The sequence below is a fragment of the Electrophorus electricus genome, chromosome 26, assembly GCF_013358815.1.
Source record: "Electrophorus electricus isolate fEleEle1 chromosome 26, fEleEle1.pri, whole genome shotgun sequence".
In the NCBI taxonomy this organism is placed as follows: domain Eukaryota; kingdom Metazoa; phylum Chordata; class Actinopteri; order Gymnotiformes; family Gymnotidae; genus Electrophorus; species Electrophorus electricus.
Window position 1 is genome coordinate 9034287 of NC_049560.1, and position 14515 is coordinate 9048801.

The 14515-nt window shown below is 42.3% G+C and overlaps 1 protein-coding gene across 1 annotated transcript in view; it reads left to right on the forward strand.

Annotated features, from left to right (window-relative positions):
- LOC113568958 (inactive N-acetylated-alpha-linked acidic dipeptidase-like protein 2) overlaps positions 1–14515 on the forward strand; it is a 120666-nt gene that overhangs the window by 25912 nt on the left and 80239 nt on the right. Inside the window, 2 exon segments of the mRNA XM_026997094.2 lie at positions 1758–1877; positions 9363–9513. Coding sequence (XP_026852895.2) covers positions 1758–1877; positions 9363–9513 — 271 coding nt within the window.

Consider the following 14515-nt stretch of genomic DNA (forward strand, 5'->3'; position numbering starts at 1 on the left):
TGTATCAGTTTTTTTTTTTTTTCTTGGCTCCTTTTATATTGGATTTGCCTTTTTTGTTTTTGGTTAACTCGTACTAGGAACAAAATTGTTTGGTCCTTTAATTAATGGAAAATCGAATTTCATTTAGCTCAATCTTACGTATTATTTAGCCATGATTTCAGTAAGCCAGCCCTGGAGATTTGCATGCATGCATGTGAAGGCCCTGCTGTGGCAGAGAATAAGACAGAAAGAAATGCCTCGCAGTTTTTTGTTGAGGCATTAGTTCTGCGTTAAAGCCGCTTAGAGAACTGAGCGCATGCCAGCACAAGCTCCTCCAGGACTAGCCGCAGGACGGAAGTATCTCTCTACAGGGGATAGCCAATTCCGTTCATTTAGCGGCCCGTCACTAGGCGGAGGGAAACCGTTTTTTTTTTTGTTGTTGTTTGTTTTTGGTTTTTTTGCACAATAGGTACAATGAAGCTGAGAATATTAGAAAAAAAAAGGGCGAAATGTTGCTGAGCGATGTCAGTTGTTCTACGCCGATGGTGGACGATGTCCTTGAGGGGGGACATTTATCCCGAACGTCCAGGATCCCTCGTACACTGCTGTTCCTTGCTCTCCTCCAAGGGATGCAGGTTAAGTGGGTCTTGTGCAGGCCTGACTGCACTCTCCATGAGAGTCGCTAATGGCAACCACTGATTATGTTGACATTTAACGCTCTCTTCAAAATAACGTTTAATTGTTGGGTGGGTATTTTGCTCTGGTCCTCATTCAAGCAGATGAGAAAACAATTGTTATTTCTTCCAACACTGAAGAATGGAGACGCGCGTACAAAGCGACTTCTGAACAGAAGCGCGGCGTTCGGTGTCGCGCGTGCCCTCGTTAACTTCATTACCTTAATGACATCCTCTCAGCGCAGATCTCATCAATTCCCAATTTATCTGCCTCTAGTGTAGAGTTAGACACAACACTTGATACAGATGCTGACAGGCGATAAATCTCCCACGTTCATGGCCGCGTGTCCCCGCTGATTTAGGCCAGACGCATTCTCCTCTCTTCATTCGCGCCTAATTTCTCCAGACCTTCTGAGAAATGCCCTGAAGGCGGGTAATGTATTGCTGTTTCTGTAACTCCTGCCCTTATATATCACCTCACCGTTGCAACACTTGCTCACCTTTCTTTAAATTTTCTACTGACTGCGAAGGCAAAGGCCCCATGTGTTGCAACAGCACTGCACCCACAAAACTGTAGATATATTTTAAAAAGTCATGACATCTGAGCTTGGCCTTTTTTCATTTCAACATATTAACCTTTTTGTCATGTGATTTTGATCCTATGCCGTTTGTGAAGTTATGTGAACATATGTGATAGTTATGTAAAGGTTTTTTTTGTTAGGTTAGGTCCTTTTAAAGCTGCAGTTTGGGGCAAAAAAAAAAAAATCTTATATTGGAGACTTATATCTGCCCTGCACTTATATCTGCCCTGCTCCAATGCTTCATTCGCTAAATCATCATACCATCATACATTTGTCAGTCTCTGTGAGAAAAACCTGAAAGTACATTTATTGTGACTAGGATTAAAATGTGTGTCAAAAAACAAAGTTCCCCAAATACAGTTAAAAAGCTCAAAGCTTTCAGTTCGTGCACTGATCTAGTTGATACACCGATAGTGCTGCTCTGTATTCTGTCATCTGTCCTGTTCTGCATCGCGTACTGCTGACGTGCTGCGAGACTAAAATAATTCATTGTCTGTCTTTTTTCTTGATTTTCTCTTCCAAGGCAGAAGTGGTGGACATCCAGTATGGAAGTACGGAAGATTTGAGAAGAGTTAGAACTGAGACGAATGTGACCCAGAAAATAGCACTACTAAAAGTTGGACAAGCACCTTTACTCTACACGGTGTGTTCCCAGACCACTTCTGCTTCTAAACTGCCCTTGATTACAAGACGCTCCACATTCTGATATTTAAATCTTTTGTTCTACTGTGAAGCTGAACAGAGCCAATCATGCTTGTTAGCTGGTAATTAGGGTTATAATTATCAAGAATGCATTTGATTAAAATTAAGAGGCACGTTTTTCACTAAGGAATGTTCTCTTGCTATTGCAGTAATCATTCAATCTTAACTCAGAAAGCATGTCTATATCAATAACTATAAATTTAATCTCTAAAATTCCGCATTGAGACAAAGTTAATTTTGAAACGCGGTGTGTGACATATCTTTGCATCTGCCGACTTCTCCCAGAGCTTCTCGAGGCTGATGAATGGAGAGCTTTGAAATGAAATACTTATTTATGCATAAAGGCGAATGGAAAGGCAATTTGTGCTGCCGCCATGCGAGTGGAACAGCGTGGAAGTGGCGTGTCTGTTTAGTTTGGGCTTGGACCATTATAAAAACACATCGAGCCAATCTAAGGCTATTTCCAGCACATAAGTGGCATGAGGCCAATACCTGGTACTGGTACTGAGATGGCGCAGGCACTGCTGGGATGGATATGGGATGGAAATAGAAAGAAATCACATTTCATTCAGTAACAAATCTTGTCTGCAATATCACAAAAGATTTCTTGCAGTGCAACATAAAGTTCACTAAAGCATGCAGTACAATAGCGTGTAGAAATAGCAGCACATGGAAAAACTTGATTATAGGATTATTACAGTCAGCATGTAGAAATATTTTGCTACTGTTGCAGTTCCTTTATTTCAGACCATCTGTTTCTGCACACATTTGCACTGTTTACCAGATTACAGATTAGCAAAAACAAACAACAAAACAAAAACTTGCACACACTGCAGTTTAGTTCAAGCCTGGTTTATGGTTTATGGAGTGTTTACCAGGTCAGCTGTAGTGATGAGGTATCCACCAACCGACCAGACTTTTATTTACTTGTTACAGCCCACACAAGACCACAGTGGAAATAAATCACTTAGCGTTATTGCATTATTCTGTAAGGTCATAAGTACTTAACTACATACTGCATTTAAAGTTATTAAAGAAAAGTTAAAGTTATCAAATAAACTGAATAATTGTGCCAACTGAGAAATTGACCAACCAGAGCAGGGCTGGAGGCACCGTAGCATGTTTTGCTGTTTTGGTAAAGCTCATTCATAAATATGCAGTTTTTGTTTTGAAGTGGGGGCAGGTGGGGTTAAGATATGCGACCATCCTGCTTTGACCTGCCTGGTTTCATGCTGGTATCAGTAGAGCAAACAACTTTTTAAAGGCGATTTTGTTAAGCATGTAGGAAGAAGGAGACTGAGCCACTAATCAGTGAACTAAGATAAACATTAAGATTTCACAAAGCTAACGTGTGTAAGATACACAGTAACACTTCACAAAGCTAACGTGTGTAAGATACACAGAAATACTTCACAAAGCTAATGTGTGTAAGATACACAGTAACACTTCACAAAGCTAACGTGTGTAAGATACACAGTAACACTTCACAAAGCTAACGTGTGTAAGATACACAGTAACACTTCACAAAGCTAACGTGTGTAAGATACACAGTAACACTTCACAAAGCTAACGTGTGTAAGATACACAGTAACACTTCACAAAGCTAACGTGTGTAAGATACACAGTAACACTTCACAAAGCTAACGTGTGTAAGATACACAGTAACACTTCACAAAGCTAACGTGTGTAAGATACACAGTAACACTTCACAAAGCTAACGTGTGTAAGATACACAGTAACACTTCACAAAGCTAACGTGTGTAAGATACACAGAAATACTTCACAAAGCTAACGTGTGTAAGATACACAGTAACACTTCACAAAGCTAACGTGTGTAAGATACACAGTAACACTTCACAAAACAGTGAAGCTTGGTATATATAAAAAACATTGACATGGTTTTCCAGTAGACTGGAAAACCATGAGAAAGAGAAAGCCAACATCCATGACGCATCTGATTAATACGTATTGTAATAGAGGCCGTATATTATACGCTGAAATGTCCTGAGATGCACCATACATTTTTGGACAGTTTTTACTAAAGTGTTCTGGTATGGGTCTTACAGGGTCCCAGATGCCAAAGGTTCTTTATGATCTGAAGAGCATAGCAGTTATTCCAGCCACTGTAGAGGCTCCTGGAATTCCCATACATAATCACATAGCTCAAAATCCCTTCATTTTACATCAAAGGCACAAGTTTAAGGGTCAGAGACCTGCATTAATACTCAATTAATACTTCAGTTGCACCGCTGCCCTGAAGTATGAAAGGAGTGAAAGACTATGGTGTACAAATGTGTGGCTGTGGATTAATCTTCACAGAAAGGTTTGAGTGGGGCCATTCCATGGTCATTCTTTACAGAACTACAGTGAAAATCTTTGGCTGAAAATTGTTCCTGAGTTGCCTGATGGGAATCAGGTATGGAGGGGCAGGTTATTCTTTGAGCTTATCCTGTTATTAACAGTGTAGTTTTGGGGGATATGATAACTTTAGCTTTAAAAATAAATATATTATTGAAGTGGTTTTAATCTTCCTGCTTCATGTGGTCACTTATAAAACTCTCATTGGTGCCAGTAGATAGACATTAAATTTCTATTTCTACTAAAGGACAGAGGTGTGGAAGGACCTGATGTCATTGGGCTTGGACTGTAGGACTTTGTGAATCAAATAGGTACTTTCGCTGACACAAATGATATGTGAAAAAACAACCAGAGAAAACCATGTATTATAGCAAAACACCTTGTATATATATATATACACATACATTTTGATTGATTGAATAATTGAAATGCACAAGTATTAATTTAGCCAAAACCCCTTATTTAGCGCACCATGCATATGGTAGTACTCATATTGGTTAGTACATCTATTCAGGGCTTTAACAGTGTGAATGTGCCTGTCGTGGATAAATGGCAGAGGAAATATTGACCAGCTGGGCGTTTTGTTCCTGCCTTGGATTCGAAGCGTGCGTCTGCATCCCTAAGGTCACACTTGTTTGTGAAGGGTTATTGATTTTCTTTAAAGTGAGTGTTTTCATGTAGATCAAACTTTTGACTGCACCTCCTTGAAGAAATGGACAGAACATGATACTTCTCAGTCATTTAGCTGAATTTACAGGAGCTAAACAGCCCTGACCACATTTTGTTCTTTAAAAAGAATTGTATAGTCTGGGGAAGTTCTGATCACAGCCTTAAATTTCAGCAAGATATTGTAAGATATAGTAAGCTTTATCTAGAAGGTTATATGAACATTTGAACATCTGTGTAAAAGCCACAGAAACAGTTACATTATAATTAATGCTACAGCACTTTTCATGTAAGTACACAAATAAAACTGAATTAAAAGCTCATATACTGTGATTTAGCTAGCTTTTAGGGTATAGCTACTCTATTATTATATACACATCCATTTCTGTTTTAGTTCTGTGTACTGAAAGGTTAGTGTTGGGGTTATCGTTGTAATATTTGAGTTAATGCTAACTTGTCTTGTTCTTGTATCTGTCTGTGCGTGCGTATATCCAGCTAAAACCTATCCTTTGGTTAACTCAACTGAATGCAGAATACAGACAGGATGCAGTGTTGGGTTTCTCATAACTGACTGAAATCTATGGCATCACATTAACTAGAGCCACACCTCATACCAATTAAAGCGATCAGTCAGATTGATCGGTACTTATCCCTGCACATTCCGCTTGTGTCTTTTTCGAGCCCCTTACCACGGGTGCGTGAAAGAGTCACGCACGAGTCTTTCATTCCTTGCTTGAGGATGCCAGATCGACACGCACAGCATGCGTGACTCTGATGTAGGTGAGCTCATATTATAGGACTTTAAAAGCCTTCACAGAGAACTGTGAATTTTAAGTAAGACATCTTTTGTGTGTGTGTGTTGGTGAAAAGGGAGTCTGTTGTGTTTAAACGCTGCTCTTTTGAAGATCGGCTTATTAGCTCAATAGCCTAAAGTCACACAAGTGTGGATTTATTTATTTTTTTTGACTTAGTTTTACATATTTAAGATTATTGCTCATGCAATAAAATGCGAGTTTTAAGGCTATTTTTATATTTTTATTTAATATCTAAATTTGAATGAACGCCACTTTATTGAATTCCGCATACTCCTAAAGAGGTAGGCAGGTTACTCGCAACACTAACCACACCCTATGAATTCCCTATAGAATATATAGAATTCAAGTAACCTGTTGTTACAAAAGACTTTTTTAGCATAGTAAATTCATCTTTTATTTGTTTATTGTTTTTTTTTCTCTTTCTGTGATGCTTTCAGTCTAAAATAAAATGATAACATCATAAAATGAAAGCTTGAAATTTGTACAGATGACCAACAGAAATCCAGTGCAGGAGCTGTCAGCAACAGAACCTAATGACAGTAAACACAAAAGTTAGTACTGTTCATATTGTAAACGGCTAATATGACGGAGGTGACTGAGTCCTCACAAATCTACGTGTGTAGAAGTTAAGAAAGTATGAGGAAAGTGGGTCATGACCAGAAAGGCAGCGGACTGTTTACATCACGGAGAAATGGTGTTGCTGTTCACGTTGAGTCCATCTGCAGCATTTGAATCTAAATGTTGCGTAGTGGTATCATGGCACTGAGAGAGGGACTGCTTCACAGTACAACATTAACAGATAACAGTAATAACATTATTATTCATGATTACTCATTAATACTGTTAATGAGTAATGTTTAAATGTTAAATAGAAAATGACAGTAGCCAGCTACCCCTGTGTTTATTAGTACACAAGCGCACTAGTCCATCAGATCAGGTTCCTGAGTTATCAGCAGACATCAATGTTTTTCCAATAACTTACCTCTTGCTATGTAACAAGTGAACAATCCAATTTCATGAAATCTGTTATTTTGCCTGAATGCTTGAATACCAGATGAGCCATTTCCTCATTCTGCCTGAGTACTGTGGCCACTTCTGGGTTGTGCTTTGTAGGTTGTAAGGAAATATCAAACGCTGCGTGGATTTTTGTTTTTTTCTGCAAAAGGCATGACGTTCATGCCGGTTGGCATCAAAAGCATGGCGTTAGTGCCGGTTGGCATCGAGTATGAAGACTCTGAACCAAGGCATTAGTGTTTGTGGCTCAGAGCTGTTACAGAAATACCCACAAGATCCTGATCAAAATCTTCAAAGAACCTCCATACGATAGCAGAGATTTACAGCGCTGATTTCACATTCTCTTTTATAGATCTCTCTCTCTCACACACACACACACACACACGCACGCGTGCTAGCTCATAGGACGCGCTGCTGTGCATATTCTCCACTGGCTTTGGCCTTGTCAGTCCTCACTAGATGTTGAAGGTAAATGTGTTCTTTTAATTCAGACGCTGCTCTAGTCCTGTAGAGCTAAAGCCTCCCAGAGGTTCCTGTTCAAAGTGTTGCATCTGAAAGGGAGCTAGGTGACCTGGATCTCCCACTCACTCTGCAGGACAGTAGATCTCCGTCAGCAAGTGGTGGAATTACTGCTGCCATACAGAGTAGCATGGCACACAATGAACAGCACATCTGTAAAGAACACACCTCTGTAAAGAACCATCTACACACATCTGTAAAGAACACACACCAGTAAACAGACATCTGTAAAGAACAGCACATCTGTAAAGAACACATCCGTCTGTAAACACACATCTGTAAACAACACATCTGTAAAGAACATGCATCTGTAATGAACAGCACATCTGTAAAGAACACACCTCTGTAAGGAACCATCTACACACATCTGTAAAGAACACACACCAGTAAACACACATCTGTAAAGAACAGCACATCTGTAAAGAACACATCCATCTGTAAAGAACACATCTGTAAAGTGTGATGGCCCGAGTGCTGCAGGGCAAGCAGCGGGACACACAGACCTCTCTCGATGGAGACAGACATTTATTAGATGAAACACGAATGATAAATACAGTGGTACTCACATAAATGAAGCAGTGTGAGCACAAGTAAGATCACAGGCACAATGAGCATCAAAGGCTGATAAAGAGGCACACACCAACAGGGGTTTAAATACATACACAAACAACAGTGAACCAGGTGCAGGTGTGTGCTAACAAGCAGACGTGGTTACAAACAAGACAGTCAGTGAACTCCCACGGCACGCGGCGGGCCATACCACGTGATCAGTGGGAAGGGGAATGTGGGAAGAACGTACGTTTAAAGATCACACATCTGTAAAGAGCACACATCTGTAACAAACACACACATCTGTAAAGAACACTCAACTGTAAACACTCATCTGTAAAGAACACACTCAACTGTAAAGAACACAATGCTTCTCACTTCTACCCTTGAGTTTTCATTGGTTCTTAAAATCCCAACATGTCAGCTCTTATTCCGTTTAATGGAGGAATACTGCTGGAATACTGGAGGTATACACCTCAGAACACGATCTGGCTCTCGCTTCAGTCTCTGTAGGAAATCAACTTTCGTTGACTGTATGTGTGTGAGCTTGACAAAAAGATTTGGCCCAGTTATGCATCACCCCATGACTGTGTAGCTGCTTGTAAAGCGTGGGGGTAAGGGGGAGGGGGTGGTGAGTAGCGCGTGGGGGTGGCAGAGCGGGAGCGTGTGTGTTGTGTGAGGCCAACGATGTTGCCAAGTGGACTGGCGCATGGAGCTCTTCTGCTGGGCACGCAGGCGTGCACCCATGTCCTGCAGAGGGACTCAGTCCCTCCCGATTGTAAATACTTTTAACTGCTGGTTCTTCCTTCTCTCCCACATATGGATCAAGTGTCAGTCTTGACCCCCAGGTTTAACCCACATTAATGAAAATATACTCTCTGTCAGCCACTCTGGGTCCCTCATTTTTCCTTGAATAAGCAAACACTGAAATAAAAGACATGTGGGTACATTTCTGTGTTACAGCTCCACCCTCAGGTTAGCGAGTGCAGTGTTTCTGTGTGTGTGTTTCTGTGTGCGTGCATGTTTATGTCTGCGTGCACATATGTTTGTGTGTGTGTGTGTATGTGCGTGTGTGTGTGCGTGTTTGTGTGAATATGTGTGTGTGTGTGTGTGTGTGTGTGTGTGCGTGCGTGTTTGTGTGAATGTGCATGTGTGCGTGTGCGTGTGCGCGTGCGTGTGCGGGTGCGTGTGCGTGGATGCGTGTGTGTGCATATGTGTGTGTGGATGCGTGTGTGTGCATATGTGTGTGTGGATGCGTGTGTGTGCATATGTGTGTGTGTGTGTGTGTGTGTGTGTGTGTGTGTGTGCGTGCGTGTTTGTGTGAATATGCATGTGTGTGTGTGTGTGTGTGTGTGAGTGCGTGCATGCGTGTGTGTGTGAATGTGTGTGTGTGTGTGTGTGTGTGCATGTATTTGTGCACGTGTACACATTCCCCTGCATGCTTATGTAACTTCATGTGCGTGCTGAGTCTTTTTCATGCTGAACTCTTTGTCTCTTCCCGACAGCTTTCCCGCCTGGCCGAGCTGGGCTTCGGAGCATCCTTGTTCTACGTGGATCCCTGTGATGTTCCCCTGGATCAGGCCACAGAGCACCAAGCATTTGGGGTGACCCTAAACCCCGGAGGTGACCCCTCTACCCCGGACCTCCCCAGCAGCCGTGAGTCTGGCCCCCAGCCATGACATGCCATGGGTCTTACCTAACACTGACATTTATTCGCATGTCTGTGCTCTCTGTCCTGCTGTCTGCAGTCAGTTGGGTGTCTTCCTCCCAATCGGAAAGTCAAACGTAAGATGCAGTGCTCTGTGATATAGGACTACCTGGTTAGACAAGTGTAAGAAGGGTGTAGCGGAAAGAGAGAGAGAGAGAGAGAAAAGAGGGACTGATAACACACAGTTGAATTGATGTTTTTGCTTTGTTTGGTTTGAAATGCTGGCAAGAAAATATAGAAATCTCTGTCTCGTTACAGAAGATTCAGTATTTCACTCTTGTTACCACAAAGCTGATTTCACAATATTCAATAAGTCATCTTTGCTGTAGTTACTATGCTCTTTCCTCTGAGTAGTGTAATGATGGCTCTTCAATGTGTAAGCCAACCACAAGTCACTGGAAGAATAACAAAATCCACTTTTGCTGAGCCAAGTGTTCATTATAAACGCCCCCAGCCTGACCTTGAAGTCCTTGTACATCATACTGGTTTGAGATCAGTGCTGACCAGCCTGGTCTAGAAGTACCTCTACAAATGAGCATTTTGCCTACTGTAGCAAGCCTTCAGCACACTGAACCTCAGGACCTGACCAGGTCGGACCAGGACCGGACCAGGACTGGGCCATCTTGCTCAGTATCGCTCTACTCCTGCTCACTCTTCTGCAGAACCGGCATTTTCCTGTGTAGATTTGGATTTTACATTTTGTGTGTATCGGCTACAAACATTATTTTCTTTCTTTAATTTTCCTCTTTTACCTCAGGTGTTCTCTCCATGGTAATCTGATTGTTCAGCTCTGGCAGTCTGTATAACTCTGGCATGCGCTTGCTTGTGTAGCTGTTTGTAGTTGTGATCTAATCTCGCATTTGTTGACCTCAGGTCTCTGATCAGCAGGTGGTCCGTCATTGTTTTCAAATTTGATTTTGTGCTTTTTCAGTGATGATATTGCTCTTAACGCATGCAGAGTAATCACAACATAACCTCACTTCTGCAGGCTATGCTAATTCTGTGCTCCAGTTTAAATAAAAGGCCATCATCGGTTGTGGATATTTTTAAAGCATTAGCCTGTATTTTGTACATTTTGCATTTGGCCTGAATTTAATTTTAATATCTTACTGGTAGATGCTTTAATTAATGCGGATTATTGAAATTTATAGTCTACTGCAATTGATAGTCTCCGGTAATTTATGTCCTACGGTGTGCAGCCTTGAAGATGACAGTGGAGTGGGTCTCACCGCTGCTGTCTGTGGTGCTGAAGTGGTCTCACCGCTGCTGTCCGTGGTGCTGTAGCGGTCTCACCACTGCTGTCCGTGGTGCAGAAGTCGAGCCTGGTGTATTTAACACAATCGCCCCTGATAGCAGACCTCGCGGGCTCCCCGGCCGACCCTGGCACAGAGCAGTTTGGGATCGCTGGGACGTGTCATTACTGGAGTGATAGCAGGGGCCTATAACAGGTTAAGGAGTGCGGGCACCGTGGAGGCAGAAAAGCAGATGTCTTAGCAGATGTTCTGTGACTGCCCCTTCTACAGCAAAAAGCCCAACGCCAGGAATTCAGAGAGAGCTCAGTGCACTCATCGAACGCTGAGTGCCCATCCAGAGGTGCATGCATTACTCTCCCCTGGTGGAATATGGCCCCTGCATTTGTTCTGCATGACAATGAGAGAAGTCTGGGGTCTGTGTCGTGCTCAGAGCAGCAGAGGTCGATGGTGTGTTGCGTGGCCATTTTCGTGCGCACCGTGCTGTGGATTAGATTGCCTCGTATTGCACAAATAATTTAAAACATGAACCTCTGCTGACACTGCAGACATTAATGCAGTTTCTGTGTTTCTTTTTTTGCTCCAAGTGAGTTGCACTGGATCATGCAGATAGACTGAAAGCACAAGATTATCATTAAAAAACCATGCGCCGAATCCTACAGGCATAGATCTTTTTGGGGGGGGTGGGGGGTGGGGTTGGTTTTGGTTTGGCTTTTTGCGGTGTTTTGCTGATCGTTTCCAAAGCCGTTATAAAAGCTTCACAATATTTGTAGAGAAAAGGGAAGGGAAAGGCAAACAACTTCCCATTGCACAAACCAAAACGCCCCCACGTGAAATGGACATGCAGCGTGCGTACCGCAGACCAGCGTGGCTGCACACAAGAGGACTCTAATTTAACATTCGTCGTTGCACCGGGCGCTTTGAGCGTGAATGCGGCATATTTAACCACGAGCACTGGACAAAAGCTGTTATTCAACGCTTTAAAAAAAAAAAACGTGACACTACGCAGATTCCCGCTGCTCTTTTTCTGTTTAGCAACGCCCCCCCCCGCACACACACACACACACACACACAGGTTCTGCGTGTCTGGGTGACGCTTTCTCTGTGCTCTTGGAATGACTGGGCGTACAGTAGCAGCAGTGCTGTTTGATGGGCTTTAATGAAACCCTAGCAGATTGTCATGGTGCCTGCTGGAACAGATGACGCTTCATCAGGGCCGAAGCGCGTCGATTCTTTATTCCCGGCTGAGCGGGAAGGTTCTTAGTCCCGCCGAGGACGCAGAAAAAGCAAACATTTGGGTGGGAAACTAAACAAAGTCTTGGTTTTTCTTCCTGTCTCTTTCTTGCTTTGTGTGCTGCGTCTCGATGGCTTTCCGATCGCGCACAATTATAAACCCTTTGTGTTCGTCGGGGACGGCTGCGGACTTAAAATGAAACCATTTCATATTAAATCGTTCTTTCTTTTATTAGTCTGCCATGGTGGGCAGGGATCCTGGATTGCATAATTGCATTAACCTTTAAAGCAGTACTGTCTTTGCCTGCTTTCTCTTGACGCATATGCGGAAGCGATAGCCGAGAATATGTGTGCAACTTCAAACAATTTTTACATGTTAATTTCAAGTTACTGACAGGTGGGTCTATTCACATGGAAAGAATTGTATCCCCTGGGTTATTTAGAAACCTTGTTGAAGTCAAAGGAAGCCTTTGAATAGAAATTTAGTCATTTGCATATTTATTTAAATGCACCATAGCTACGGGACCCATGACTGTAATGAACAAACGCATACCACCGCTGTCTGGAATCTAGTTGTCCTCCGTGCAATGTCACTCACTGTCATCACAATATGTCTTATCTTTTCCCATGTTCCTCTGGGCATGTCCTGTCTCTCTCCGTCTCCCTCGTCTCATTCACGTCTCTCATCACCATCCCAGAATGATTTGAGAAGGCCCTAGATACACAAGTCAAAGTCAATACACGTAAATAATAACTCATGGCGGCCTATTTAAAGTGGCCCCATGTCAAGGTTGTCTGTAAATCGGTATAAATTAAGCAGGACGTGGGCGTGTGGCTTTTCTTTTTTGAGATGCTCGGCCTCGTTACGCCTAATTACCAATTATAGTTAGTAAGAAATCTCTGAGCACAGTATCCTCACTGCTTTCCTTTGCTTTTGATGGGTTTTACATTCATTCATTAATGCTTCCTCCACGTGTAGTAAGTGTTTACAAATCCTGTGTCACATCCAGGACACTTTTGCTGTATACTAAATCCTACACATAAAGACGTGTTTGACAAGAGATGACCAGTCTTTATGGAGAGTGTTTAATGTCATCTTTGTAGGTGCTTGGTGTGAATTCATCATAAGATCTGTGCACACATGTTAATTTATTACATGTTACATGTGCACATGTTGGCATATTACATGTTACATGCGCACATTAGCTTATTGTTTTCCATTTAATAGTTTCCAACGTGATTAGATTGAAAGACTCACCATTTTTGTTTGTGTATTTACATTAGACCTCCCAGTTTGCTTTCCTCTGTGCTAAAGACCCAGCCAAGAACAGGAAAAAGGCATCCAGGAACAGGTGAAAAGCATCGTAGAACAGTGTTAAAGAATTCAGGGTCAGGGGGAAAGCATCCAGGAACAGGGGAAAGGCATCCTAGAACAGGAGGAAACAATCTAGAATCAGGTGAAAAGCGTCCAGGATTAAATTATTGTGCAGCATGTGATTATTGCAACAGTGGTGATCATGATTTACTTTAAAGTGAACAACCGAAATAGATACAAGAACATAAAATGACAGTGCAAAGCAAACTGATACAAATGACTTGCTTTATTTACATTTGCGGTGTTTGTTGGATGCGCTTATTCAGAGCAACTTAAACATTTGTCAGACTGACAGTATGTGAGCGCCCTGGGAAATGCGCTGCCCTCTGTTTTACTAGCACCATGTACAGGTACAAGAACTCCCATTTAACACCAGTTACTGTTTGCAAACAGACAGAGCAAAAGTAGCTTGTAATTACATGAAAAAGTCACAAAGTCACACTGAACTCCTGAGATTTCCGGAGAGTGCTGGTTTTGGGAATAACAGAGTATGCCTTCACAGATCCCTGCAGTCTCTCCTCACTCTATTTCTCTGGCTTTGTGCTCTGGACTGGGGTGAGTGTCCCAGCTGTGCCCAGTGCATCTACAAAGCACTCCAAGGACTTAATCATGTATGTTACTCTGATGTGGTGGGTTTGAACTGCAGCTACGCAATGTGCATTCTGAAAATGTATTATCCTGCATAACAAAGGTCACTACAGTGACGTTGCGGCTCGTGGCACCATTTCTGTGGTGGATCATACAGCACTGAGGATGATAGCTACCTGTTCTGAGTACCTAGCCTAGGAGCAAGTTTTATTTTTTAGCTACCCATAGCATTTTAGGACAGTAATTGAATTTCTGAGTTGATGTTATTTAGTTCATATCTGTCAGCTGAACTGAAGGAATTTGCTCTGCCTCCAGCTTCTTGCTGTTAACCAGTGAGCATTTGGGATGCATTCAGGTTGAAAATTGCTTGAGAATTGCTTAAAAATTGCTCTTGACAGACATGCAAATAGCATACACTGTACTTCAGTGTGTCAGCCACAGAGTGGAGAACACGATGGAGACGCTGTGGGTTCCTGCCGATGCTACAGCTCCTTAACAATGTGG